This window comes from Hypanus sabinus, chromosome 6 (assembly GCF_030144855.1).
Source record: "Hypanus sabinus isolate sHypSab1 chromosome 6, sHypSab1.hap1, whole genome shotgun sequence".
NCBI classification, from domain to species: domain Eukaryota; kingdom Metazoa; phylum Chordata; class Chondrichthyes; order Myliobatiformes; family Dasyatidae; genus Hypanus; species Hypanus sabinus.
This window is the reverse complement of record NC_082711.1, coordinates 34,709,537-34,737,466: the sequence shown is the minus strand read 5'-3', so window position 1 is coordinate 34,737,466 and position 27,930 is coordinate 34,709,537. Positions and strand designations below refer to the sequence as shown.

Genomic DNA, 27,930 nt, shown 5'->3' with positions numbered 1-27,930 from the left:
TTGGAACTCAGAAATGGATACAGTACTGAGCATCACATCAAGGCCATGGATAGGATAGTTGCCAGGATGAGGGAATTCAATCTTATTGCACAATATTTACTAAGGAACAAAATCATTGTGATTAAATTATGAAGCATGTAGTAAAAACTTTCTATTTGGGACATTGCTGAAGAAAAATATGGAAATATTTTTTTTCCCAGTTTAACGGACAACATAATTTATGAACACAGCTACACACAAGTGAAATTCCCTAATATTACTGAAATCAGAAGTGCAGAAATAGTCTATTACAGTCCGCAGAACTAGTTTTCCTTTATTTCCACTTTTTATGTCTTTCTTACAAGTGTTATGTACTTTTGATGTCATTCATTACAGTACTATGTAGATACAGGTGCAATATGAGTATTTTTTGTCTTTTTCTTGACTTAATTGTCAAAATTGATTTGTGGGCATTTGTAAGAATAAAACCCATTCTTTTACTTTGGGATGATATGTACAAATTTAGAGACCTGTTGACTCACTGAAGCAATCTCCAGGCAGTCCCCGAGTTATGAATGTCCGACTTACAGACAACTCATACTTGCGAACGGAGGAAGGGGAACGTCTCCTATTTTAAGTCTGATGACGATGCCGTCCACCTTTTTAAGTTGTTGCTGTTAACACTGTGTTGAGTGTGTAACTTTGTATTTTGCTTAAATTTTTCTTAGCAAGGTTCACCCTGACCCCCCCCCCCCCCCCTTTTCCAGTCAGCACCGTCCTCACATGTCCCATTTAACTTGGCTCAGTGTGGGTGGACTTTAGGACCAGGAGCAGCTCAGGTCAGGACCCTCTGCGACGGAAAACGATCATGATTGAAAATATAGTGGAAATAATAAAGCGATTGGAAAGTGATGAAACACCATCGGTCATTGGAGAAGCGGTAGACTACAGTCGGTCAACGATTGGAACAATTTTGAAGGATGAAGGATAAAGTGAGAATAACGGAGCATGTGAAAGGCCCTGCCCCGATGAAAGCTACAGTTATTTCTAAGCAACGCAGTGGTTTAATTATTGAAGTACATACCTTTCTTAAGTGTTTTATATGCATATAAAGGTAAAATGTATACTATATATTAAGACAAAAGTTTGACTAACTGACGCTAAATAATACCAGATGTAACTGTTCCAGCTTATGTACAAATCCGATTTGAATACGGACTCAGGAACAGAACTCGTTCATAACCCATATAATTTAAAAGATTTTTTTGCTTCAAATGTTTCCCTATATTCTGCTGGATTAGTGTGATTTTTAATTCAATTTGTCTGAAATTAAAATAACAATCACTGATTTTTCTTTGTCTAGTATGTTGCAACAAACTGGAATCATGATGGGGATCCTATAGAGATGCTGCACATTACCGAAAAGGTGACAAGGTTTAGAGAATGCCTGAAAGAAAATCCTTGTTTCTTGCAAGATAAAATCAAGCACTATTTCAAGGTAAGGACAATGAACTTGTTTTATTCATTGTAAATGCTTCTCTTCAAAAATTATCTCAGATTAATTGTCAGTCAATATTAATAGCTTTCATTTCATGAGCTTACATTATTTAAAACAATTTCATCTTTATTTTAAAATTTGTATAAATACAGTGTGTATAAAAAGTATTCACCCCCCTCCAGAAGTTTTCATGTTTTATTGTTTTACAACATTGAATCACAGTGGATTTAATTTTGTTTTCTTTACTCTGATCAACAGAAAAAGACTCGTGTCAAAGTGAAAAGAGAACTCTAAAATAATCTCAAATATGAAACACAAAATAATTGATTGCATAAGTATTCAGCAATTTCAATTTAGTATTTAGTAGATGCATCTTTGGCAGCAATTACAGCTTTGATTCTGTGTGTATATGTCTCTATCAGCTTTGCACATATGGACACAAATTTTCCCCATTCTTCTTTACAAAATTGTTCAGGCTCTGTTAGATTGCATGGGGATTGTGAGTGACAGCCCTTTTCAAGTCTAGCCACAAATTCTCAATTGGATTAAGGTCTGGATTCTGACCTAACCACTCCAAGCCAATAACTTCGTTGTTTTTAAGTGATTTCTTTGTAGCTTTGGCTTTATGCTTGAGGTCGTTGTCTTGCTGGAAAACAGATCTCCCAAACCACAGTTCTCTTGCAGACTGCATCAGGGTTTCCTCCAGGATTTCCCTGTATTTTGCTGCATTAATTTTACCTTTTAACTTCACAAGCCTTCCAGGGTCTGCTGCAGTGAAGCATCCCCACAACATGATGCAGCCACCACTATGCTTCACAGTAGGGATGCTGTGTTTTTAATGATGTGCAGTGTTTTGCTTATGACAACCATAGTGTTTAGTCTGATGGCCAAAAAGCTCAATTTTGGTTTCATCAGACCATAGAACCTCCCTCAAGCTGACTTCAGAGTCTCCCCCATGCCTTTCGGCAAACTCAAGCTGAGATTTCCTGTGAGCTTTTTTCCAACAGTGGCCTTCTCAAAGGATTCAAAGGTACAATTTAATGTCAGAAAATGCATACAACATACATCCTGAAATGCTTTTTCTTCACAACCATCCAAACAAACAGAGGAGTGCCCCAAGAATGAACAACAGTTAAATGTTAGAACCCCAGAGTTTCCCCGCTCCCCTCCCTCACGTGAGCAGCAAGGAGCAACAATCCCCCTCCCCACCCATTACTAGCACTCAAGCATGAACAAAGCAATAGCAAAGACACAGACTTGCAGTTACCCCAAAGACTACATTGTTTACCTAATAATTCGACATGCTATGGGCTCTCCCTCTCTCTCTCTCTCTCTCTCTCTCTCTCTCTCTCTCTCTCTCTCTCTCTCTCTCTCTCTCTCTCTCTCTCTCTCTCTCCTAATAAGGGAGAAAGAGGTGACTCCATTTTCCAATGAGCAGAGAGACATAACAAGCAATTCCCTGGTTTATGATGTTAACCTTTTGCCTTTCTCCCATAAAGCTGCAACTGGTGAAGCACCCTGGCAGTAGTAGTTGTATGTGTAACTTCTTCCATCTCAGCCACTGAAGCTTGTAACTCCTCCAGAGCAGTCATAGGTCTCTCGGTGCCTCCCTCACTCGTCCCCTTCTTGCACATCACTCAGTTTTTGAGGACGGCCTAATCCAGGCAGATTTATAGCTGAGCCATATTTTTTTCCATTTCTTGATGATTGACTTTCCTGTACACCAAAGGATATTCAGTGACCTGGAAATTTCCATGTGTCCATCTGCTGACTTGTGCTTTTCAATAACCTTTTCATGGAATTGCTTGGAGTGTTCTTTTATCTTCATGGTGTCATTTTTGCCAGAATACTGACTCACCAGCATTTGGACCTTCCAGATACAGGTGTATTTTTACCACAATCAATTGAAGCACCTTGACTGCACACAGGTGATCTCCATTTAACTAATTATGTGGCTTCAAAAACCTGTTGGCTGCAACAGTGATGATTTGGTGTGTCATATTAAAAGGGGTGAATACTTAATACAATCAATTACATTATGTTTTTATATTTGCAATTAATTTAGATCACTTTGTAGAGATCTGTCCTACTTTGATGTGGAAGAGTCTTTTTCTGTTGATCAGTGTCAAAAAAAGCAAAATTAAATCCAGTGATTCAATGTTGTAAAGTAATAAAACATGAAAACTTCTAAGAGGGCTGAATACTCTTTGTAGGCACTGTATATCTTTTTTGCTTTTGGAAGTATTTGGTTGTCATCTCCAGCCATGATCATACTGAATGGCAGTGCAGGCTCGAAGGGCCGAAGGGCCTACTCCTGCACCTATTTTCTATGTTTCTAACCATGTACCATGGCATTGGAGGACAGAGAGTTTCAATTTCTATTCCCTATTGTTAGTATTTTAAGACAACTAGCAACTTAAGCATTCCCTTTTTTCATCTCCCATGTTTGTTTATTTCCATGAAAAAAAGGATTGACAAAGGATATAATAGTATTTGTTACCTTGAGACTTTAAAATCCAGTGCCATAGGTTCTGTAGTGTATGTATTTTTTTTTAGTTAATCCTTGCAAATGTTTTAAGTACTATTATGTTCAACTGTAATTTCTTTAGAGGCTCTTGTCAAGTTGCTCAAGTACATGAACCAGTTCATTAGTGTAATTACTACATATTGAGTACCCCTTTCTGAAAATCCAAAATCTGAAAACCTCTGAAATCCATGGTGTCACAAATGTAAAATTCGACAAGGCATTGGGCAGGTTCCCAAGTGATATGCATGTCTCTGCGTGCCACAGCCAGTTTTGAGAAGAGACCTCACATATGTAATTAACAGAAGTTGTTGAGAAATAGAAAACACTGCATAAAATGAGAAATGAATATCTCAATGATGTATTGAAAGAGTGGATTTTTCAGCATTGGAATGAACTGATGCCATTTAACAGTATGCAGATCATGAAATAAGCAAATATCTATCATGAACAGAAAATTGAATGTAATTGAAAATTCAGCAGTCTGGTTGCAGAAATTTCAGAAAAGTCATGGCATTAAACGGTTTAAAGAGTCTGCTGATCATAGATGAATTTGCCATGATTGATGCTGATGAACATGTAACACCAGAGCTAGTCTACAATCCTGATGGTTTTTATGCCTTACATATAACCTAAAATAAGTAAAATACAAGTATAGTATACTGTAGCCTGTTAATCAAAACATAACATCACATCTGGAACCTTAAAGCTTGCTGCTATGTGTTGATGTTCAACAGTTAGATTCACATATGCTTCCAATGCTACTTTTGGTACCCTGCACACATTATATTTTCACGATATTAATGGTATATAATATTTTTGCTGTTTGGTGCCTACGTGTGATGAACAAGTGGAAAACAAAGACTGCTTACTGGTAGCACGTAAATATAGAGTCAAAAACGAATACAATCCCAAGCTATTTCATTATGTATTCCAAATCTAAAACACTAGCCCCAGGTATTTTGGATAAAGAATAGCCACCCTGTAATTTATTCTCTCATAATGCTTAGTAATGCTATCCTTCTTCCGAATTTTTAGTTTAACTCTGTCTCATCTAGAGTTGAAGATTGAATCATTTTTTCCATGTCTTCCAATAGATTCCTTCAATATAAATCACGAACAGCTCTTATTTTGAAAATAAATCATATTTTCTTCTACACTGACCATAAGATATACGAGAATTAGGCCTACTCTGCCATTCCATTTGGGCTCATTTATTATTCCTCTCAACCCAATTCTCCTACCTTCTCCCAGTGATCCATGAAGCTCCTACTATTCAAGAACTATCAACCTCTGACTTAAATGACTTGATCTCAACTGTTGTCTGTGGCAATGAATTCCACACAGTCATCACCACCCTCTGGCTAAAGAAATACCTCCTCATCTCTGTCCTAAAGGGATGTCTTTGATTTTGAGGCTGTGCCCTCTTGTCCTTGACTCCCCTATTATATGATACATCATCTCCATATCCACTCTTCCTAGACCTTTCAATATTTGATAGATTTCTTTGATTTCTCCCCATTCTTTTAAGCTCCAGCAAATACAGGCCCAGAGCCATCGTATGCTCCTCAGATGTTAACCATTTCATTCCCAGGATTATATTCGTAATCCTCCTCTGAACACTCCATTGCCAGCACATCCATTTTTTGATAAGGACCCAAGACTGCTTACCAACGTTGAAGGCTGCATAGCTGACTACCTCCTTCATAAATCATTGGTGATATTTCTTTCTGAAGGAGTGTTTTGGCGTCATAATCATAATTGTGGATGTTTACTGTAATACAGGAAAATCCTCACCAACTAGCCTTGTCAATGAGTCCAGATGAAGGTTATTTGGAAAATCAAGCCCAAGCTGAAAAAAGAACACTAGAAGAGAAGGTCATCTCTCTATCAATGGAGGAAAAGAAAGAGATATATGAAAAAGGTGACTTTTTTTAGTGGTTGGGGCTGATATTAATATTTTTAATTTTAATTACTAATTTCCCATTAATTTGAAAGATGCTGAAACTGCAATGTTGATGTTACATTCACAAGCACCTGTAACCCCCACCCCACCCCAAGTGGCCATCTTGAATACAAAGCAGCAAGTTATAGTCTGCTGTTTACTCCTGGAGGACACTGTACCTATACTATCGATGGATAAGCAGTAGGGGAAATTTTGGTGACTTACAATTCTGGAATGTTTGTTGACTCCACTCCTAGTTCCAGGGGCTTGCAGGACTTTGTGTTAAAATCTTAAACCTGAAACTTCATCTTATACATTGCTTAGACTGAATAAAACATCTACAGCATATCATAGATTCAATTGCATTCAGTGTTCACTTCAGAAGTTGTGTTGTCCATGAAGTGTAGGCAAACGCTATTGCAGAAACATTTGGATGTTCAAGTTAAGAATTAATTTTATGGACTTTGAATTAAAATGTGTTTAAATCTAACTTTGCATTCCTGTCTACTTATGGTAACCTATTATCCATTTGTTTATCAAGCATATATTTTCTTCTCCCTTAATATCCTTTGATATAAAGAGTTTCAAAACTCAGGAAAAAAAACTTTAATGGTGGGGTCCTGGGCACATCTTTCCCTCTCTATCCATCTCTGCTTTTTGCAGGGATTGTTCCCTCCGCGACTGCCTGGTCCACACGTCCCTCCCCACAGATCTCCCACTTGGTACTTATCCCTGCAAGCGTAAGTGCTACACCTGTCCCTACACCTCCTCTCTTACCACCATTCAGAGCCCCCAAACAGTCCTTCCAGGTGAGGCAACACTTCACTTGTGAGTCTGTTGGGGTCATCTGTTGCATCCAGTGCTCCCGGTGCGGCCTCCTCTACATTAGCGAGACCCGACGCAAATTGGGGGACTGCTTCGTCGAGCATCTCTGCTCTGTCCGCCACAACAGACGGTCTCCCGGTTGCCACCCACTTCAATTCTGCTTCACATTCCCATTCAGTTATGTCCATACATGGCCTCCTCTACTGCCATGATGAGGCTAAACTCAGGCTGGAGGAGCAACACCTCATAAACCGTCTGGGTAGTCTCCAGCCCCTTGGTGTGAACATTGAATTCTCCAACTTCCGGTAATTCCCTTCCGCTCCCTTCCCCCATCCCAGTTTCACTCTGCCTCCTCTTCTAGCTGCCTATCACCTCTCTCATGATTCAGCCTTTTTCTACTATGCAGTGCTTTCCCCTTCCATTCCTTCTTCACCTTTCCTGCTTATCCCCTCCCTGCTTCCCTTCCCCCACCCCTTGATCTTTCCTCTTACTGGTTTTTCACCTGGCACCTACCTGCCTTCTCCTTCCCACCCTTCCCCCACCTACTTTATAGGGCCCCTGCCCTCTCCCTCTTCAGTCCTGACGAAGGGCCTTGGCCTGAAACATTGACTGCTCGTTTCCACAGATGCTGTCCGACCTGCTGAGTTCCTCCAGCATATTGTGCGACTTGCTTTGACCACAGCATCTGCAGTGCACTTTGTGTTTACCTTGTGTGTTACAATCACCTGCTCTAGCTCTTTTAAACTACAGCAGGTGCATGCTTGATCTGCACAAACTTTCCTAGTAAGATATCCCACCTGTTCCTGAAACTTGTTTAGTAAACCATCTCTTAACCACTTCCAACACATAAATATCTTCTTTAGATAAGGAGACCGATACTGTACACAGTACCTCACATATTGCTTCACTATTGCCTTATCTAACTTAAGCATAACCACCTTTCTTTTGTATTTATCTCCCTTCACAGATAATATCATTATCTTTCCTAATTACCTGCTCACCCTGTATACTAGTCTTCTGTAAAGGTTTGAGAAGAGATATAGTAGTGATACTTAAAGATGATATTAGTACGAAGATTTATTCAGTATTTTGCCTTTAGATATTGTAACAATTTTGTTTATTACAATAGTAGTACTTACTGTGTTTTGTCATTTATAAGATGCTTTAAAGTATCAATGGGCAATGTGATTAATTACTTAATATCTTCATACTTTCTCAGGGCTCAAACTGATAGCCTCACAGAGTACGTCTCAAGATGCATCTTGTCTTCCAGCACTTAAAATTTCTGATATTCAGCAAACAGTTCCTTTAACAGCTGTGCAAATGGATTGTGTAGGTGAGGTTGTTAACCTGCATGGGGTTATCATAGTTAAGTGCAGTTTAAATGTATTGATACTTAGAACAGCTGTGAGAAGTTTCTTGTGTACCTTCAGTTCCCCTTACAAAGAATTAGTTTAAGAATAATTAGGAAGAGACATGAAATGATGACTTTAACAGTGCTGTTCATGTCCTGTGAATGAACAAAACAATGAGCGATCGCTTTGTTTACTACTTGTCAGATCTGCCGGGATAGGTGAATTTTTTGTTCACATCTTGTTCAGTTAACAATGGTGTTAAAAGTGTCTTCCTGGCATAAAATATTCATCGTTGGATTATTAGTAACAGTTTAACTACTTATTGGAAGACATAAATATACCAGCTACATAAGAGCACCATCAGTGAGCATGTAGATCTTTTTTATAATTTGTCTGGAGAAGTACTTTGTAAATTAAATCAGACTTATATTTTGCAAATAAACGGTTATAATCGAATCTCAAATGCCTTACGATGAGGAAATAAATTACTGTTATGAACCATCAAATGTCAGAGTTTATAAAGTATCAGTTGCACTTCACAGACTGATTTGATAATTTGTATCAGTTCTGCTTAGAAAGAAACCATCATCTTTATTTCAGCAAAGATAACCAAGAGTCATTCTACTATAAGACTGTCAGACATAGGAGCAGAATTGGGCCATTCAGCCCATTGAATCTACTCCACAATTCCATCACAGCTGATCCCAGATCCCCCTCAACGTACATCGCCTTCTCACCATATCCTTTGATACCCCGACCGATCAAGAAACAATCAACTTCCACGTTAACTATGCCCACGGACATGGCCTCTACCACAGTCTGGCAGAGTATTCCACAGATTTACTATACCTTTGTTCTAAAGGATCGCCCCTCAATTCTGAAGCTGTGACCTCTAGTTCTGGATACCCCCACATAGGAAACATCCTCTCTACATCCACCCTATCTATTCCTTTCAACTTACTGTAGGTTTCAATGAGATCCACCCCCACATTCTTCTAAATTCCAGTGAGTACAGGCCAAAGCTGCTAAACATTCCTCATGTTAACCCTGAGTCATCCTCCTGAACTCTCTCCAATGAGAACACATCCTTTCTGAGATATGGGGCCCAAAGCTGTAGATAGTACTCCAAGTGCAGCCTGACTAGTGTCTTATAAAAATGCAACATTATCTCCTTGCTTTTACAGTGGCATGCAAAAGTTTGGACACCCCTGGTCAAAATTTCTGTTACTGTGAATAGCTAAGCGAGTAAAAGATGACCTGATTTCCAAAAGGCATAAGGTTGAAGATGACACATTTCTTTAATATTTTAAGAAAGATTTCTTTTTTATTTCCATCTTTTACAACTTCAAAATAACAAAAAAGGAAAAGGGCCCAAAGCAAAAGTTTGGGTACCCTGCATGGTCAGTACTTAGTAACACCCCCTTTGGCAAATATCACAGCTTGTAAATGCTTTCTGTAGCTAGCAAAGAGTCTTTCAATTCTTGTTTGGGGGATTTTCGCCCATTCTTCCTTGCAAAAGCCTTCTAGTTCTGTGAGATTCTTGGGCAGTCTTGCATGCACTGCTCTTTTGAGGTCTATCCACAAATTTTTGATGATGTTTAGGTCAGAGGACTGTGAGGGCCATGGCAAAACCTTCAGCTTGCGCCTCTTGAGGTAGTCCATTGTGGATTTTGAGGTGTGTTTAGGATCATTATCCTGTTGTACAAACGTTTGTAGAAGCCATCTTTTTTTCATTTTCAGCTGTTTTGCAGACAGTGTGATGTTTGCTTCCAGAATTTGATGGTATTTAATTGAATTCATTCTTCCCTCTACCAGTGAAATGTTCCCTGTGTCACTGGCTGCAACACAAGCCCAAAGCATGATCGATCCACCCCCGTGCTTAACAGTTGGAGAGGTATTCTTTTCATGCAAGTCTGCACCCTTTTTTCTCCAAACATACCTTTGCTCATTGCGGCCAAAAAGTTCTATTTTAGCTTCATCAGTCCACAGGACTTGTTTCCAAAATGCATCAGGCTTGTTTAGATGTTCCTTTGCAAACTTCTGACACTGTATTTTGTGGTGAGGCTGCAGGAAAGGTTTTCTTCTAATGACTCTTCCATGAAGGTCATATTTATGCAGGTGTCACTGCACAGTAGAACTGCACCACCACTCCAGAGTCTGCTAAAATCTCCTGAAGGTCTTTTGCCGTCAAATGGGGGTTTTGTTTTGCCTTTCTAGCAATCCTACGAACAGTTCGCTCGGAAAGTTTTCTTGATCTTCCAGAGCTCAACCTGACCTCCACCATTCCTTTTAACTGCCATTTCTTAATTATGTTACAAACTGAGGAAATGGCTACCTAAAACACTTTGCTATCTTCTAGCCTTCTCTTACTTTGTGGGCATCATTTATTTTAATTTTCCAGTGCTAAGCAGCTGCTTAGAGGAGCCCATGGCTGCTGATTGTTGGGACAAGGTTTGAGGAGTCAGGTGTTTATAAAGAATACATACACGACACTGAAAGAACTCAGCAGGCCAGGCAGCATCCGTGAGAAAAGAGTAGCCAACGTTTCGGGCCGAAACCCTTCAACAAGAATGGGGGGGGGGGGGGGGACGAGAGGGCCAAAGGCCACCAATAGAGATAGGGGAGGGGGTAGGGCCTAGAGGTGCCAGGTGGAAAACCAATCAGAGGAAAGATAAAGGGGGGAGGGGAGGGGATAAGCATGAACGAACTGTAGAGATAAAGAAGCAGAAAGTTGAAAGGGGAGAGAGGCAGAGAGGGACCTGGGATAGGGGAAGGAGGAGGGAGAGGGAATTACCAGAAATTGGAGAATTCAATGTTCATACCACCAAGCTGGTGGCTACCCAGATGGTAGATGAGGTGTTGCTCCTCCAACCTGAGTTTGGCCTCATCATTGGCAGTATGGACATATCTAGATGGGAATGAGAGGCAGAGTTGAAGTGGGTGGCAACCAGGAGGTCCTGTCTATAGTGACAGACGGAGCGTAGGTGCTCAACGAAGTGGTCCCCCAATCTGCGTTGGGTCTCACCGATGTAGAGGAGGCCACACCGGGAGCACTGGATGCAATAGACGACTCCAGCAAACTCGCAGGTGAAGTGTTGCCTCACCTAGAAGGACTGTCTGGGGCCCGGAATGATGGTAAGGTGGGAGGTGTGGGGACAGGTGTAGCATTTGCACTTGCAGGGATAAGTGCCAGGTGGGAGTTCTGTGGGGAGGGACGTGTGGACCAGGCAGTCGCGGAGGGAACGATCCCTGAGAAAGGCTGAGAGGGGTAGGGAGGGAAAGATGTGCTTGGTGGTGGGGTCTTGTTGAAGGTGGCAGAAGTTGCAGAGGATAATGTGTTGAATCCGGAGGCTGGTGGAATGGTAGGTGAGGACAAGGGGAACCCGGTCCCTGTTGTGACGGGAGGATGGGTTAAGGGCTGAAGTGCGGGAAGTGGAGGAGATGCAGGTGAGGGCATCTTTGATGACGCCAGAAGGGAAACCACGATCCTGAAAGAAAGAGGACATTTGAGACGTCCTGGAATGGAAAGCCTCATCCTGGGAGCAGATGCGGCACAGACCGAGGAACTGGGAATAGGGAATGGCATTTTTGCATTGGGCAGGGTGGGAAGAAGTATAGTCAAGATAGTTATGGGAGTCAGTGGGTTTGTAGAAGATGTCAGTGGATAGTCTGTCTCCAGAGATGGAGACCGAGAGATCAAGAAAGGGGGGGAGAAGTGTCGTTGAGATGGACCAAGTGAATTTAAGGGCTGGGTGAAAGTTAGAAGCAAAATAGATGAAATTGACAAGCTCAGCATGGGTGCAGGAAACAGCACCAATCTAGTCGTCAATGTAGCGGAGGAAAAGTTGGGGAGTGGTGCCAGTATAGATTTGGAGCATAGACTGTTCCACATAACCCACAAAGAGGCAGGCATAGCTGGGGCCCATGCGAGTGCCCATGGCTACGCCCTTGATCTGGAGAAAGTGGGAAGAACCAAAGGAGAAGTTATTGAGAGTTAGAACAAGCTCCACCAACCGGAGGAGTGTGGTGGTGCTGGGGAACTGGTGGGGTCTGTTATTCAAAAAGTAGCAGAGGGCTTTGAGGCCTTCTTGATGGGGGATGGAGGTGTATGAGGATTGAACATCCATGGTATGAATGAAGATATTTATAAAGCTTTGAAATTTGCATCACCTTGCCTTTCCTAACAATGGCTGTGAACAAGCCATAGCCTTATCTAGCTAATTAAGGTTTGAGACCTCGGTGAAAGTTATCTGAGAGCTCAAATCTCTCAGGATGCCCGAACTTTTGCATGGTGCTCCCTTCCTTTATTTCACTCTAAAATTGTACAGAACAAAAATAATACACTAATCTTGCTTAAAGTGTTGAAAAGAATGTTTCATCTTTAACTTTATGACTTTTGGAGATTACTCACTTAACTATTCACAGTAACAGAAATATTGACCGGGGGTACCCAAGCTTTTTCATGGCACTATACATCCTATTCCCCTTGAAATAAATGCCAGCATTGCATTTCCCTTCTTTACCACAGACTCAACCTATAAATGAACCTTTTGGGATTCTTGCACAAGGACTCCTTAATTCCTCTGTACTTCCGATGTTTGAACCTTCTCCTGACGAAGGGTCTTGGCCTGAAACGTTGACAGTGCTTCTTCCTATAGATGCTGCCTGGCCTGCTGTGTTCCACCAGCATTTTGTGTGTGTTGCTCCCCATTTAGATAATAGTCTGCACTATTGTTCCTTTTACCAAAATGCAGTATCATACATTTCCCAATACTATTCCATCTGCCACATTTTTGCCTATTCTTCCAATTTGTCTTAAGTCCTGCTGCAATCGCATTGATTCCTCAGCACTACCGACCCCTCCACCTATCTTCACATCATCCGCCAGCTTTGCCACAAAATTCGTAAACATACTTCAACAGATTGAGTAAATAGCTGGATTTGGAAATAGAGGAACAAGAGAAAGGTTTAACTATTAAGAGATTAGTCTGAGTTTGTTTAGATTTGTAGTAAAATGAGATATGGGCATTCATAGTAAACTACTGACCACATTAAATTTACCTTTTGAAACTTTGTGATGTTGATTTTATTCTGCTCTCTTTCCATTTAGGTGGAGAGGTACCCATTCAGTATTGTCATCAGCCAACCAATGGCATTGTTTACTTTAGGGCTTTCACTAGCCTTAATACTTTGCCTGAAGAGCTGAAGCCATATGTACCACTGTTCTGCAATGTGATTACGAGGTAAGTTAGTGAAGTTGTAGATGCTCAGGTTAGCTCTTAAAATTGTAATGAAAAGAAAATCTTGCATTTACTCAGTGTCTGTCAAACAAAATCGGAAGTATTTTGCCTGATTACATCAATGAATTAATGAGAAATTAAATTATTAAAAAATACTTGAATACTTACGACTTGAAACCTTGAAAAATGAAAGATAACAAAGTATACTAAATCATTACTGAAGAACAACCTGTGTCTCAGAAAACTATATTTGTGTACTGTCAAATGATTAAATATTTCAAAAATTTTACAAAAGCTACTTCTGTCTACTTTAAGCCTTTTTATTTGTGCCAGTTTTGATTTCTCATCTCTTCGATGTGATTGTCTTAAGTGTTTATTCGATCTGCTTAATTGTTTGACCCAAGTGATTTCCTCTTGATGTCAGGGAAGGTGAAATCCATACAGTGGAGATTGGGGCATCTTCTTGGGCAATGTTCCTTGAGGCCTGTGGCGTGATTTAACTGTTGATAAAATCTGGGTTGTGATTGCAAGAACTTAACATTGATTTAGAAAAAAATTATACAAATCTTTTTAATTGAGAGACTGACATTTTACTTAATTTTTATTTATTTAGGATGGGCTGTGGGAACTTAAATTATAGAGAGCAGGCACAGCAGATTGAGTTGAAGACTGGAGGGATGTCTGCCTCGCCTAAGATTCTCCAAGATAATGAAAACTTGGATATGTATGAACAGGTACACGCTTTGTATCTAAACTAGAAATATAAAGTGGAATTAGCTATATTTGGTATGACATTTATTCACACTAGGAAGGCAAACATTCTGAAATTTAAAGTAAACAAACAAAACTTTACATCAGTGTCAAACCTGCAAAATTAGTGGTTGAGGGCTTTCCATTTGAAAAAGGTAAGGTTTTTTTTTATATTAACTATCTAAGCGCCGATGGAAGGTGCTAACCTGAAAATGAACATTGTGTTAAGGTGGCAATTGTAATGTTCAAGCTCGTAAATATTTTGCAAGGGCATAGTTGTAACATTAAGATTCAGAGAGACATATTGCAGGGGCAGGCCTATTAGCTCTCCTTTCCAGGGTATCAGACATGTTCTTCTTCCCAGAACGGTGTTTCTCTTCTTCCACCATCGAAGCTGCCCTCACCCATATCTCCTCCATTTCTCGAACATTGGCACTCATCCAGTCTTGCTGCCTAACAGTGAATAGAGTTCCTCTTGTCCTTGCATACCATCCCATGAGCAACTTCCACCATCTCCAAAGGAATCCTACCATCAAATGTATCTTTAATCCCCCCCCCACCCCGCTTTCTGCAGGGGTTGCTCCCTCAATTATGCCTTTTCAATTCTCCCTTCCCACTAATCTCGCTCCCTGCACTTATTTCTGAAAGCAGCCAACATTCTACACCTTCCTATTCACTACCTCCCTCACGCCCATTGAGGGCCCCAGACAGTCCTTCCAGGTGAGGCAAGTCTGCTGTGGTCATCTATTTTGTCTGTTGCTCCTGATGTGGCTTCCTACTTTGGTGAGACCTCTTATAAATTGGGGGACTGCTTCTTTGAGCCCCTCCACTCCCATCTATCAAAAGTGGAACTTCCTGCTGGCAAAATGTTTTAATTCTAATTCCCATTCCCACTTCAACATATCAGTTGGGTTGGAGGAGCAACATCTTATAATCCGTTTGGATTGCCTCCAACCTGATGGCATGAATATCGATTTCTCCTTCCAGTTAAAAAAAATTCCCTCCCCCTGCCCTTTTCTTCTAGTCCCCACTTAGGTCTCTTATCTCTTCTCACTTGTCTGTCATCTCCCCCTGGGTTGCCTCCCCTTTCCTTTTTTCCTTTGGTCCACTATTGGCTCTTATCAGATTACTTCCTCTCTAGCCCTTTTCCCTTTCCCGCCTGCCTGGCTTCACCTATCGCCTAGCTATCATCCTTCCCCTCGCCCCTCTTTTTTATTTTGGCCACTTTGCCCTTCTTTTCCAGTCCTGAAGAAGTGTCTGACCCCAAAGCGCCGACTGTTTATACATTTCTATAGACGTCTGACTTGCTGAGTTCCTCCACCATGTTGTGTGCATTGCTTTGGATTTCCAGCATCAGCAGGCTTTCCTGTGTTTATGTCATGCTAATCAAGGTGCCTTCCTGAGCTCATCCAATTTTCCTGTCTTTGCACATATTCCTCTAAACCTTTCTTCTTCATGTACCTGTGTAAATGTTTTTAAACATAATTGTAAATACCTGTCCAGTTGCTTCTGATAGCTCATACCATAGTATGATCTTTATTATGAGGACATGTTTGAGCATCAATAAGTATCTATTGGGAAGAGTTTTAATATTACCTGCTAAATAAAATCAAATAGAAAGTAAATAGCTTGTGGCCAGTTGAACAGAATAACAAAGAAATGATTAGAGTGGAGATTTTGGACAAAGAAGCATTCTGTATTAGGGTTATGGGGAAAAGACAGGTAGGTGGAGATGAATCCATGGCCAGATCAGTACTGATCTTATTGAATGGCAGAGCAGGCTCGATAGGCCAGATAGCCTACCTCTGCTCCTATTTCTTAATGTAATGCCCTGGATTATATTTTTATTGTTATCCTGTATGTATTTAATTTTGGCAGTTCTGTAAGAGTAGCTTGTTTACAGCTTGTTCCATTTTCAGCTTGTTTGGGTTATTGTTCAAGATAAGAGATGAGGAAAAATATGTGCCATCCAATTATGATGGTCAAGTTTAGGGGAAGTTTCTCTGGTGAGGGACACTTAAGGTTGGACTTGGGGTTTTGTTCGTGAGGAGATGAAGAGGGAAGACACGGGAAGGAAAAGGTCGTAGGATTTGGCCTGGAGTGAGACCATGATTCAACGCAAACCAGGGTAAGATCAATTCAGGATTAGTGACTTTGAGAAACTGTGAGCTCCAGCTTGTGCACATTGAAGAGATTTGGCACGCCAACAAATACACAAACTCATAATAGAGTATAGCCGCTGTCTTGCCTTTATAACTACGTCGATATGTTGAGACCAGGTTAGATCCTCAGAGACCTTGACATCCAGGAACTTGAAACTGCTCACTCTCTCCATTTTTAATCCTTCTATGAGGATTGGTATGTGTTCCTTTGTCTCACCCTTCCTGAAGTCCACAATCAGCTCTTTCATCTTACTGACGTTCAGTGCCAAGTTGTTGCTGTGGTACCACTCTACTAGTTCGTATGTCACACTCCTGTATGCCCTCTCATCACCACCCGAGAATCTACCAACAATGGTTGTATTGTCAGCAAATTTATAGATGGTATTTGAGCTGTGCCTTGCCACATAGTCATGTGTAGATGGAGAGTAGAACAGTAGCCTTAGCACACACCTTGAGGTGCGCCTTCTGATGTACCCTCATACTTTATGCATCCGACCACTTAAAAAAAGCTTTCCCATTGCTTTTTATTGTCAAATGTTTTTGGTACTATTCTCATTTCCATATTCTTTTCTTTTGCTCTAATGGTTATTACTCTTGTGTATCTTGTGTAAATAATGTTCAGCATAAACATTTCTGTTCTCTGTACATTAGGGTGTGTTGTTTACATCTCTGTGTCTGGACAGAAACCTGCCTGACATGATGCAGCTTTGGACAGACATTTTTAATAGGTGAGGACTAGTTCATAATTGTTCTAAAACGTGTGGGAACTTTCTTTTTCTGCTATGATTAATTCATCTTGTCATCTTCAAATATGTCAATGGAAGCTCGTTGATCAGTATGGAGTAAGTTTAGTAGAAATAGAAACATGGCCTTTTGCCAAATTATGTTCAGCATGATCTTTAAAATTAAGGGATAAAACTGGAAAAATAGTATTGAGATTTCAAGGCTAATACTGTTGGAGCGTTTTTGTGTTCTTACATGATTAAATCAGTACACTCAGAAGGTTTGCATGATGAGCAAAATGCATGTAAGGAATACTATTCTGCAGTAGACAATGCCTTTGTTGTTCAATTAAACATCTTGATTCATTTTGATTGTGCCTTTGCAAATGAATAGATCAGAAAGATTTTGAAACAGTTGTTCTGTAAATAATTAAGCATCAAGTAGTTCTGATGAAAACAAATGGCCTGAAACATTCATTTTGCTTTGTTTCCATATTGCTACCTGACCATTTGATTATTTCCAGTCATTTTTGTGTTTATCTCGTATTTCTGCTATTTTGGTGTTTTTGTCTTTTGATCTTTGAACAGTACAATCAATAGCCTATCTCTTTTCCACTCCTGCAGTCCGCATTTTGATGATGAGGGACATTTCAGAGTTTTAGTTATGATGACTGCACAGGAGCTGTCCAATGGGATTCCAGACACAGGACATCAATATGCAGCAGTTCGAGCTGGCAAGACACTAACACCAGCAGGAAATCTGCAAGAAATATTTAATGGATTAAGTCAGGTAGAATTTGATCATTGTTCTCCTTTTTTCCCTCCTTCATTCCCTACTTCATAGTATTTTTATATGGAAAGAAAAAGAGTTTGTCATTATCCCTAAAGAGTGGGAAAATAGCTTAAATCTGGCATTTGTTATTTGATTAAAAAAAACACATAGATGCTTTCAGAATAAGGTTTTTTGATTTTGTGGCAGCAGTACAATGCAATACATAAAAATGGTGAGAAAAAAACTGAATTACAGAAAGTAGATATTCAGTAGTTAAATAAGTGGTGCAAAAATAGAAATAAGAGTAGCGAGTTAGTGTTCATGGGCTCATTGTCCATTCAGAAATCGGATGGCAGAGGGGAAGCAACTGTTCCTGAATCTTTGAGTGTGTGCTTCCAAGCTTCTGTACCCCTTTCCTGATGGCAACAATGAGAAGAGGGCGTGTCCTGGGTGATGGTGGGGGGATCTTTAATGATGGATGCCACCTTCTTGAGGCATCGCTCCTTGAAGAAGTCCTGGACACTACAGAGGCTTGTGCTCATGAAGAAGATGAAGTTTCACGTCTCTGCAGTTTATTTCAGTCTTGTGCACTGCCCTCCCCCCTCAATACCAGACAGTGATGCAGCCAGTTAGAATGCTCTCCACAGTAGATCTGTAGAAAGTTTCGAGTGTTTTTGAAGACATACCAAATTTTCTCAAACTCCTTTTGAAATATAGCTGCATTTGTGCCTTCTTTGTAGCTGCATCGATATATTGGGTCCAGATTAAATATTTAGGGACATTGACACCCAGAAATTTCATTTGCTCACTCTTTCCATTTCTGATCCCTCTATGATCTCTCGTCTTACCCTTTCAGAAGTTCACAGTCAGTTCTTTTGTCTTAATGACATTGAGTACAAGGTTGTTGCTGTGACACCACTCAATTATCTGATATATCTCATTCTAGTACACCCTCTCGTCACTGTCTGAAATTCTGCCAGTGATGGTTAGTGTCATCATATTGTGATATGATAGTGTCAGCAAATTTAAAAATGGCATTTAAGCTGTGCCTAGTCTCACAGTGATGGGTGTAGAGAGAAAAGAGCATTGGCCAAGCACACAACTCTGAGGGGCACCAGTGTTGATTGTCAGCGAGGTGGAAATGTTGTTTCTGATTCACCTGAATTGTGGTCTACCAGTTCGGAAGTCAAGGATCCAGTTGCCAAGAGAGGTACAGAGGCACTGGTTCTGGAGCTTTTCCAAAAGGACTGTAGGAATGATTGTATTAAATACCAGGCTATAGATAATAAACAGCATCCTGGCATAGATATTTGTATTGTATCCTTAGTTAGCCAAGCATAGGGTATAGGAATAAGGAGGTTATGCTGAAACATGCCTGTAGCTTGGCTGCTGCATACAGTTCTGATCATTACATTCCAAAAAGATGTGATAGTAATCAAGAAGGTGCAAAAACATAAAATGATAAGTAAAAACTTAAAGGTCTTTTTTAATGCACAGAGCACTTGCAATAAGTTAGATAAGTTGAGAGCACAGGTATCTTGATATGATTATAATCTAAGTTCTGTTATGGAGATGTGGTTATAGGACTGGTCCATTATTCCAAAGATAAGGCCAAAAGGAAAAGTGGGTAGTATAGTGCTGGAAATAAAGGAATATATTGGAGGGCTTTGAATTATGATGTGATACTGCATAGTAATGGTGGGTTGAAATCATGAATGGCAGAATAAAGAAGATACAGGTGGGAACAGACAGAGAGCATAAATGAAAAAATATCTGGAGCATGTTTGAAGGGAAGTGCAATTGTCTTGGGAGATTTGAATGTACATATTTCTTTAACCAAACTACAAGGGTATCGTAGAAGAACAACTTGTTGAGTTCATTAGGGATTGCTTCTTAGAGCAGTGTGTCAGAGAACCTATCATGAGAATAAATTTACTTAGATGTGGTTATGAGTAATGAGGAAGGGTAAAGGGCTTTGTTGTTAAGATCTCCTGGGATGATTGGTGATCACCACAAGATCAAAATTAGTGTCTTCACCTTAAATTTGTGCAATTATAACGGTATGAATGTGAAGCTGTTTAATGTGAACTGGGAAAATAAGGAGGCAGGTCAGTAGGATGTAAACAGGTACTCAGATAGTTGGCTCATAATGCTGAGCAGAAATGTATCCCAACTAGGAAGATGGATTCCCTGAGAGAACAGTTAACCAAAGTCAAGAATAATATTAAATTGAAAAGAACAGCGTACAAATTGTAAGGGTTAATGATAGGTAGGCCAGAGGGCTGGGAAGTTTTTGGGATCCAGTAGTGAAAGTAAAAAGCTCTCTTTTTTAAAAAAAAAAGCAAAACGGTGATTTTGACAGGAAACTTGCAAGCATAAGAGTTTGATATGTAAATGAAAAGAATGTATCTAGAGGACTAGGGATGCAGCATGCTAAATAAATAACAGGAAATGAAGAAATGCCTGATATATTAAGTCAGTCTTTTCCATTGGTCTTCACCTTGGAGGTCACTGCATAATGCAGGAGCTAATTTCAGATAAAAGGGAGAAACATAAACATCATGCTTGCAAGAAATAATGTGTTAAAGAAACTTGCTGTGTTAAAGGCAGATAGATTACCAAGGCTCCATCCAAGGGCCTTAAGGAAGTGGCTGCAGAGCAACTAGACACATTGACATTTTGAAAACTTGCTTCATTCTAAGAGGGTTCTAGAGGATTAGGAAACAGCCAATGTGATTCCCTTGCTCAAAAAGAGGAAGACGGGGAACTATAGTCCAGTTAGTTTGGCATGTATTATTGGTGAGATGCTGGAGTCATCAAAGGAATTAATAATTTTGGAAAGCTGAACACAATCAAACCTAGTCACCATGATTTTATGAAAGGTAAATCATGTTTGGTAAATTTGCTCAAAGTTTTGTGTATATGACAGGAAGAATTGAGAAAGAGGAACCTGTAAAGTTAGTGTAATTTGATTCCAAAATACATTTTGAGAAGGTGCTGTTTTAGAGGCTGGTGTGTAATTCAAGAGCCCAATATATTAGAAAAAAGCAGCTAGCATAGATAGAAAACAAAATTAGAATCAATGTCTTTTTCAGGCTGAAACGATCTTGGTCCTCAGTTGTTTACTATTTACATTAGTAACCTGGAGGAGGGAATAAATTATAAAGCTTTCAAGCTTTTATATGAAATCGTGTTTAAATATTTTCCCTCCAAAGGTGCACCAAATGAAGAGAATTGCAGAGATGCCTGAACTTACAACAATTATTCGCAAACTGCAACGTATTAAGATGCACTTAATGAGCAGTGAGAACATGAGGTGAGTTGCTAATATTCAGAAGCACACAATAATAATCAACTGAGTTAAAGTACACATAACTTCAAAGCCTGCATCCTCTGACTTTTTTGTAAAGAAGTTTCAAGTGGAATTTGATGGATATATATTAAAAATTAACTTTGCCAGAACTGTAATTTTTAATATCAAGCAGGTAATATATTTACTACATCATCTATAATATGCATTAAAGCATTTAAACTTGGTTCTATTATTTTACTCTACAAAATCACATCCATAATGAGTATAGATTTTTTTCATTTCCCAATACCTGCCACTTTATCTCATGGTTCTGGCATTGTGGTTCATTTATAATTTATTAGCAATAATAATTGTAACAATAATAGTACAAAGTTGCTTTCCAGTGACTCTTAGAGTTAAGAACCTGGCTTTTACAAGACTCATGGCATCTAAAGTAAAAAATAATTGGTAGGTTGTGCTTCAATTTAAGACAAAATTATCTAGATGGTCCATTATTTTCATGTAAACATTGTTTCCATCTTGTTAAAGAATCGGTTATTTCTGTACTGACATAATGATAATAAATGTATATTAGAAATACTATTTTCTCATGATATTTAGTCTGTAACATCATTATGTTAAATACAATGACCACAGTTTTGTATTATCAATTTGATTATTGCTTTGATTTACGTTGTCTTGACATAGATGTGCAGTGAATGCAACTCCACCACAAATGCCAGAAGCATCAAAAGAAGTTGAAAAGTTCTTGAAAAATATTCCTGGACTTGGAAAGAAAAAGAAAGAAAAGAAACTCATCCGTTCAAATATTATTGAGGTATTAATTTTTAAGTTTTAGAAGTCCTGTTATTGGAAAATCCCATCTGTCCAGCCATGTTAACCTATGTTTTACTTTGTTCTTGACTTGCGAGTTTTTCAGTTTACAGCCTCTGGCTCGATGTTTGATTTTGAAATTTATTTTCTTATTCTATTTGGAGTGAGTTCCTGTATATTTATCTCATCCTAATTTGGCTTATAGTTGAAGCATCTGTATTTGTATATTTGGATCTATAATTAGAAAAGAGTTCATTAAGTGAGCAAAATTTAGCAAATGGAATTTAATGTGGGGGAAGTGTGAGGTAATGCACTTTAGTAAGTGAAATCTAAAAGCAGATTCTTATCTAAATGGAGAATGATTGCAGCTGAACAAAGTGTAGAATATTGTCGTCCATTAATCGTAAGAAAAGTTAGCTGGCAAGTATAAAAAGTCGTGCAGAAAGCTAGCTGGAATTTAGAAATAGAGAATTAATTTTACAGTTGTAACATAAGAGATCAGCTGAGGGCACAGCTGGAATACTGAACAATCTTGGTCCCCTTATTTAAGAAAGGATTGGCAGCAGTCATGGAGCATTATAGCACAGAAATCGGTCCTTTGGTCCATCTAGTCCATGCCGAAATGTTGTTCTGCCTAGTCACATTGGCCTGCACCTGAACCATAGTGCTCCATACCCCTCCCATCTTATCCAAACTTCTCTTAAGTGTTGCAATAGAATCCACATCACCGCTTCCGCTGGCAGCTCATTCAAAGCTCACACCACCTTCTGAGTGAAGAAGCTCCCCCTGAGGTTCTACTTAAGTATATCTCCTTTCACCAAAAACCTCTCGTTTGCATCTCACCCAACCTCAGTGGAAAAAGATACGCTTGCATTTACCTTATCTATACCCTTTGTAATTTTGTATACTTCTATTAAACATCCCCTGATTCTCCTATGCTCCAGGAAATGAAGTCCAAAGGGATTCACTAGGATGATGGGGTTGCCTTATCACAAGGCTAAAGATAAAAGAGTCATATTCTTTGAATTTAGAAGAGGTAACATTATTGAAACATAAGATTCTTGGATGTTGTTGGAATCTTGAACAAATGCATATTGATACAATTAGAGAGAATACTCATTTAAAATCTGTGGAATCCTTCATCCCTGAAAATTGTTAGATTATTAGTGGTACTGAAAAGAAAGTAGATAAATTTCCGAAAAGGTGGGGAATTAGAATGAGTTGAATTTAGCCAGAAGTGGAGCTGAAGTCTTAGGCAAATTAGCCATTATCTGTTTGAATTGCAGGATAGGCTTCAGCTGAGTGAGCTGTTGTTGCCACAATTACCTGCCATCTTGTTTACCCTTCACTTTTTTTAAATGGGTAAAAAAAGTTTTTTCCCCCATTTAAAAAAAGTGAAGGGTAAACAAGATGTCAATGTGCCCATGAAGAAGAACAGTTAAATTGATCCCTCAAACATGATATTCTGCAGATGCAGGAAATCCAGGACAACACACATAATGTTGAAGAACTCAGCAGATGGAAATGAATAAACAGTCGACATTTCAGGCTGAGCACTTAATCGGGATCAGTTGATCTCTCTGTGCTGTGTATGATGCTTTAAGAACGATACTAGGATTTTTCCCAATTATCAAAGAGTCATTTTTCATTTTAACGGACAGTTGTGATTTAGTTCTATTAGTAATCTTATTTTTGAGACCACTTTAGTTATCTAATTGGAAAAAGTCATTAAAAGAAGTAGACTAATCAGGATATATAATTAAACCTTCTCCCTAGCCTCATAGTCACCATTCAAATACTGTGTCCTGACACAGATTCCAAGAACAGATTCCTTAGCTTAGATGCTAGGGAATACATAACCTTGGCCCTTTTGACAGGCCCAAGGGAGTCCAGTGGTGGTCAGTTGCCAGGAAATAGCTTGTGTAGCTCAGCCTTTAAGCCTGGAACTTATTGCTTATATGCTAAGTACTGAAACGTGCTTTTGTTTGGAACTGTTGACATTTTGTAGAAAAATCCCAAATATTGCCATTAGTCTATATTTACTTTATTATTTGCAAATGTTAGTGTTTTCCACGGGAATATTTGCGTACTGCACTAGTTCAAGGTCTTTTGAAAGATGTGAGAATACTTCATCTTTGGAAGTCAATTAATAATTGGTGCCTTTTCTCAAGGTGATATCAGGATAATTAGACAATTAAAGCAACCTCAGATCAATTCTAGCTGCCTTTGCCTGACACCTATCTCTGTTATTATTTTTATTTCTTAGTATGATCAACATTTAAGTTGGTGTCGAATTTCCTGTGTTCACGATATTTGTTTCTGTGATAAATATTGTAGTCTTCTTCACCCCCATTGATATGGCTGAATACTACCCTCAAGAGGCATCTGAGGCCTGATGCAGCTGATATTGTTCTTGTGAAAATGAGTTGTCTTAAGCATCCTTTTGAAATTGTGAACAAAAACCTAGCTATAATTTTTGAGTTGAGTAATAGTACAACTTCTTTGCCAAATTGATTTGTTTTGGAAAAGATCGGAGTGACGATAAATTATTGACCAGCAATGTGCACTGGTTATATTTAGTTCCAGTCAATGGCCTAACTCAAAAAAAAATTCTTTCTGGCATAACTTCAGTAATGGAAGTGAACTTTGAATGTTTTAATGAATGTATTCTGCTGAGTTCAAGTCGCATTTAAATCAACTTATGAAACAGTTGAAATTTAGGAATTTTTTCATTGTAGCATTCCATTCTTCCCTTGGTGGCAACATCACTGTCTACTAAACTATATTCCCACATTTTAACAAATGTTTGTTGATCTTTAAATATAAAGTTTAAAAGATTAAAAATATAGCTAACATTGATTCTTTTTCTTCTAGAAACCACTTAATCCTGAAGTTGAGAGTGGAGTGTCTGGAGGTTCGAGAGCTACCAGAAAGCTTGTGTTTGTAAGACTAATACATTTGAACTTATCATAACTGTCCTTACTAGCTACCTTATTTGTTCCATTAATTTTTTCCAAATGGTGGTCTGTGTATGTGAACTGCTAACTTTTTATCTGCCTGAACACATGCTTTAAAATATTTTAAAATAGCATGTTAGCATGTGTTTAAAGATAATTTAATTCTACATATTTTCATGCTAATATGAAAATGTTAATGCTTTGTGTGACTCTCCCTTGTAGGAACCTATCTTCAAGGCTTGTCAAATGAAGACACATTTCCAGCTTCCCTTTCCTGTGAATTATGTTAGTGAATGCATTCGAACCGTTTCCTACATGAATCCAGACTTTGCCAGGTAATTGCATTGGCATACAATTGTGAAGATTTATTTTGAATGCAAGTCAAAGTAAGGAAGAAAATCAGTTTATATGTTGTGTTTTTGATCTGAAATTCAAGAAACTGCTTAAACCTTTGTGCTAGATATGACATCAGTCTTGACTTTATTCAGAGAAGTGAATGAAACTAACATCCCCTAGTAGTCTTCAAGTAAATTAATATATTTAGGAGAAGAATGAAATTGACTAAATTTTTTTCCAGATTTTTTTTAATATAAAGAAATGCTGCCTTCAGGGAAGGGAATTAAATTGAAATTGGCACTCAGTAATCTTGTACAAGTCAGCACATTGGAGAAGAAAATGGTTTTATAGGTAATTTCACGCTATGTTGAAATTTATTCCACCCCCAGTTTCTAGTCCTTGCTGAATTGGCTGATATCAGCCATGTCAGAGGGGTGGTAAAATTAGCTTGTACTAGGAGGTAGAACAAAATCTGCCAGGTAGCTCTCCAATGAGCCACATTTGGAGAGGAGTCATTGTATGTGAGATACTGCACATGTATATTCATATAAATAAAAGGTTAATAGAAATTATAGGGATATTTTTGAGCAGTACTGTACTGGCATGTCAAATGAAGATGCAGAAGATGGCATATGGTGTGATTTCATGGGTTTCCTGCAGGCGTTCCAATTTTTCCCCACATTCCAAAGATTTGTGAGGCTTGTAGGTTAATTGCTCACTTGGGTGTAATTGGGCAATGTGGACTGGAAAGGCCTGACACCGTGCTTGATACCTAAATAAAATATAAATAAATCACCTTTCTTTTCCCAACTTAGCACAGATTTAATTCCTTTTAATTTATAAATGTTCCTATCCATACCGTATAGGATATCTAACCTTCTGTATTTCAATGGGACGAAAGGAAATAAATGAAAATAAGTGACTTGTCATTTCTTTGTAGAGAATGTTATAACAGAATGCATACCTGTGGTCTTCAGTAACTTCATTATTCAGTAGCTTCATTATTTTTTTTATTTTCTTTGGAGAATATTTTTCATTACCCATACAGTTACCTTGTCTCTAAATTAACTTTTATTTATAGACTTGCTGTTCTTGCACGGTTATTGTCTGCTAAATTCCTCCACCGTGAAATCAGAGAGAAAGGTGGCGCATATGGAGGTGGTGCCAACTTGAGCAACAGCGGTCTGTTTTCATTCTATTCCTACAGGTACCAATGACTTTAAAATAATGTTAATTGTGAAGAGAGAAAGATAACAGATTGAAATGTCAGTTTCCCCATGATTTTTAACAGGCATTAGAAACAACAAATGCATATAACTTTTCAACTAAGACTATGGACTTGATGCTGAAATTTCAGATTAGGCTGTGTAACTTTTTTTTAAACTAGTACAAACCTGATACCCCTCTAGTTTGGTCTTTCGTTATCTGCCCCAGTGTCTTGTGGCTAGATTGTGTTTTATCTTGTTTGAAGCCATACCTGTGCTTATTATACAGTAAGTGCTATAAATACAAGTTCTTGTTATTCAGTGTATGTGTTTACATGTGTAACATTAGCATTGTTTATGTTGATGGCCACAATGTGAATGGAAATCGCCTCTAGTAAAAAGGCAGGTCAAGGGAGAAGAAGATTTGCATTGTTCAACAATTGAGATTGAAACAGTTTTGAATCTGCAAAGGAAATTTACTTTAGTATCTTTATATAAAACTAAATGATCTAATAGGATACAAATTTGCACAGAGTTAGTTTGTTCCCTCATTTTAGGCTTCAAAGGTAATTTTTCAGTCTTCAAATGCTGATGGATGTGTAGCCATAAGACTGCTCTAGAATTTAAAATAGTCTGATTGTAGATTTGTGATGTTCATCAATGACTAGGTACTTTGAAGATGATAAAACATGAGCAAATGATCGTCTGTTAAGAATACAAAATATGAGAAAATAATAGTCTTATTTTAAATCAAAATTTTCCAGAGATCCAAATTCTCTCGATACAATATCTACATTTAGACGAAGCATTGCTTGGGCCAAAGCGGGAAAATTTACACATGAAGATATTGATGAAGCTAAATTGTCTGTCTTTTCATATGTGGATGCTCCCATTGCACCATCAGACAAGGGTAAGAATATTTGATTTGTATGACAATCTCAGGATGTGAGAGTATGGGGAATATAAAATAATGGTTGATTGTGACTGGTGATTGTGGAAGTCACAGGTAGTGGCTGATAGACTTATCAATTTGTAAAAGCATTTAAACTGCTGAAAAACCCCACAGTGTGTAGTTTAAAAATAGAATGGCTACTAAGGTGAAGGCAGGCAACCCAATCCTTAGTGTAAAACTTCTCAGATTGAAAAAACTCAACTTTTGGGGACTTGTACATACAGAAAAATGAGCTGCAATAATTGGTGCCTGGGTCAGGCGGAGCAGAGCTGGGAGCATCAAAAGATCTCCCTTGCTGAGTCAGTGAGGCTGGTTGGTACCCATTCTTATAGCACCTGCTCATGCTTCATGTTGCCGCTCTTTCTGTGATACTCTCCCATTTGTTCATTTCTGAATTAATATGAGCAGTTCTCAGGAATTGACCCATTTTCTAAGCTTTGGGACTGCCTGTAATTAAATGACAAGCTATCCAACTTGCACCTCAGAAGCAACTAAATTATGTTCCCATTTTTGATTTTGTTCTGTCCATTTTAACCTTTGACCAAATTCTAACCTGTTCTGTTTTTGAGGTTGAGACCGAGC

The 27,930-nt window shown here is 38.8% G+C and overlaps 1 protein-coding gene across 1 annotated transcript in view; it reads left to right on the top strand.

The window, feature by feature from the left end:
- Positions 1 to 27,930, top strand: part of pitrm1 (pitrilysin metallopeptidase 1) — a 55,807-nt gene that overhangs the window by 25,204 nt on the left and 2,673 nt on the right. Inside the window, exons 13-25 of the mRNA XM_059971915.1 lie at positions 1,343 to 1,477; positions 5,787 to 5,925; positions 7,991 to 8,107; positions 13,237 to 13,369; positions 13,980 to 14,100; positions 16,930 to 17,006; positions 17,625 to 17,790; positions 20,988 to 21,088; positions 21,773 to 21,902; positions 24,773 to 24,841; positions 25,078 to 25,190; positions 26,273 to 26,398; positions 27,161 to 27,306. Coding sequence (XP_059827898.1) covers positions 1,343 to 1,477; positions 5,787 to 5,925; positions 7,991 to 8,107; positions 13,237 to 13,369; positions 13,980 to 14,100; positions 16,930 to 17,006; positions 17,625 to 17,790; positions 20,988 to 21,088; positions 21,773 to 21,902; positions 24,773 to 24,841; positions 25,078 to 25,190; positions 26,273 to 26,398; positions 27,161 to 27,306 — 1,573 coding nt within the window. The remainder of the gene's footprint in view (positions 1 to 1,342; positions 1,478 to 5,786; positions 5,926 to 7,990; positions 8,108 to 13,236; positions 13,370 to 13,979; positions 14,101 to 16,929; positions 17,007 to 17,624; positions 17,791 to 20,987; positions 21,089 to 21,772; positions 21,903 to 24,772; positions 24,842 to 25,077; positions 25,191 to 26,272; positions 26,399 to 27,160; positions 27,307 to 27,930) is intronic.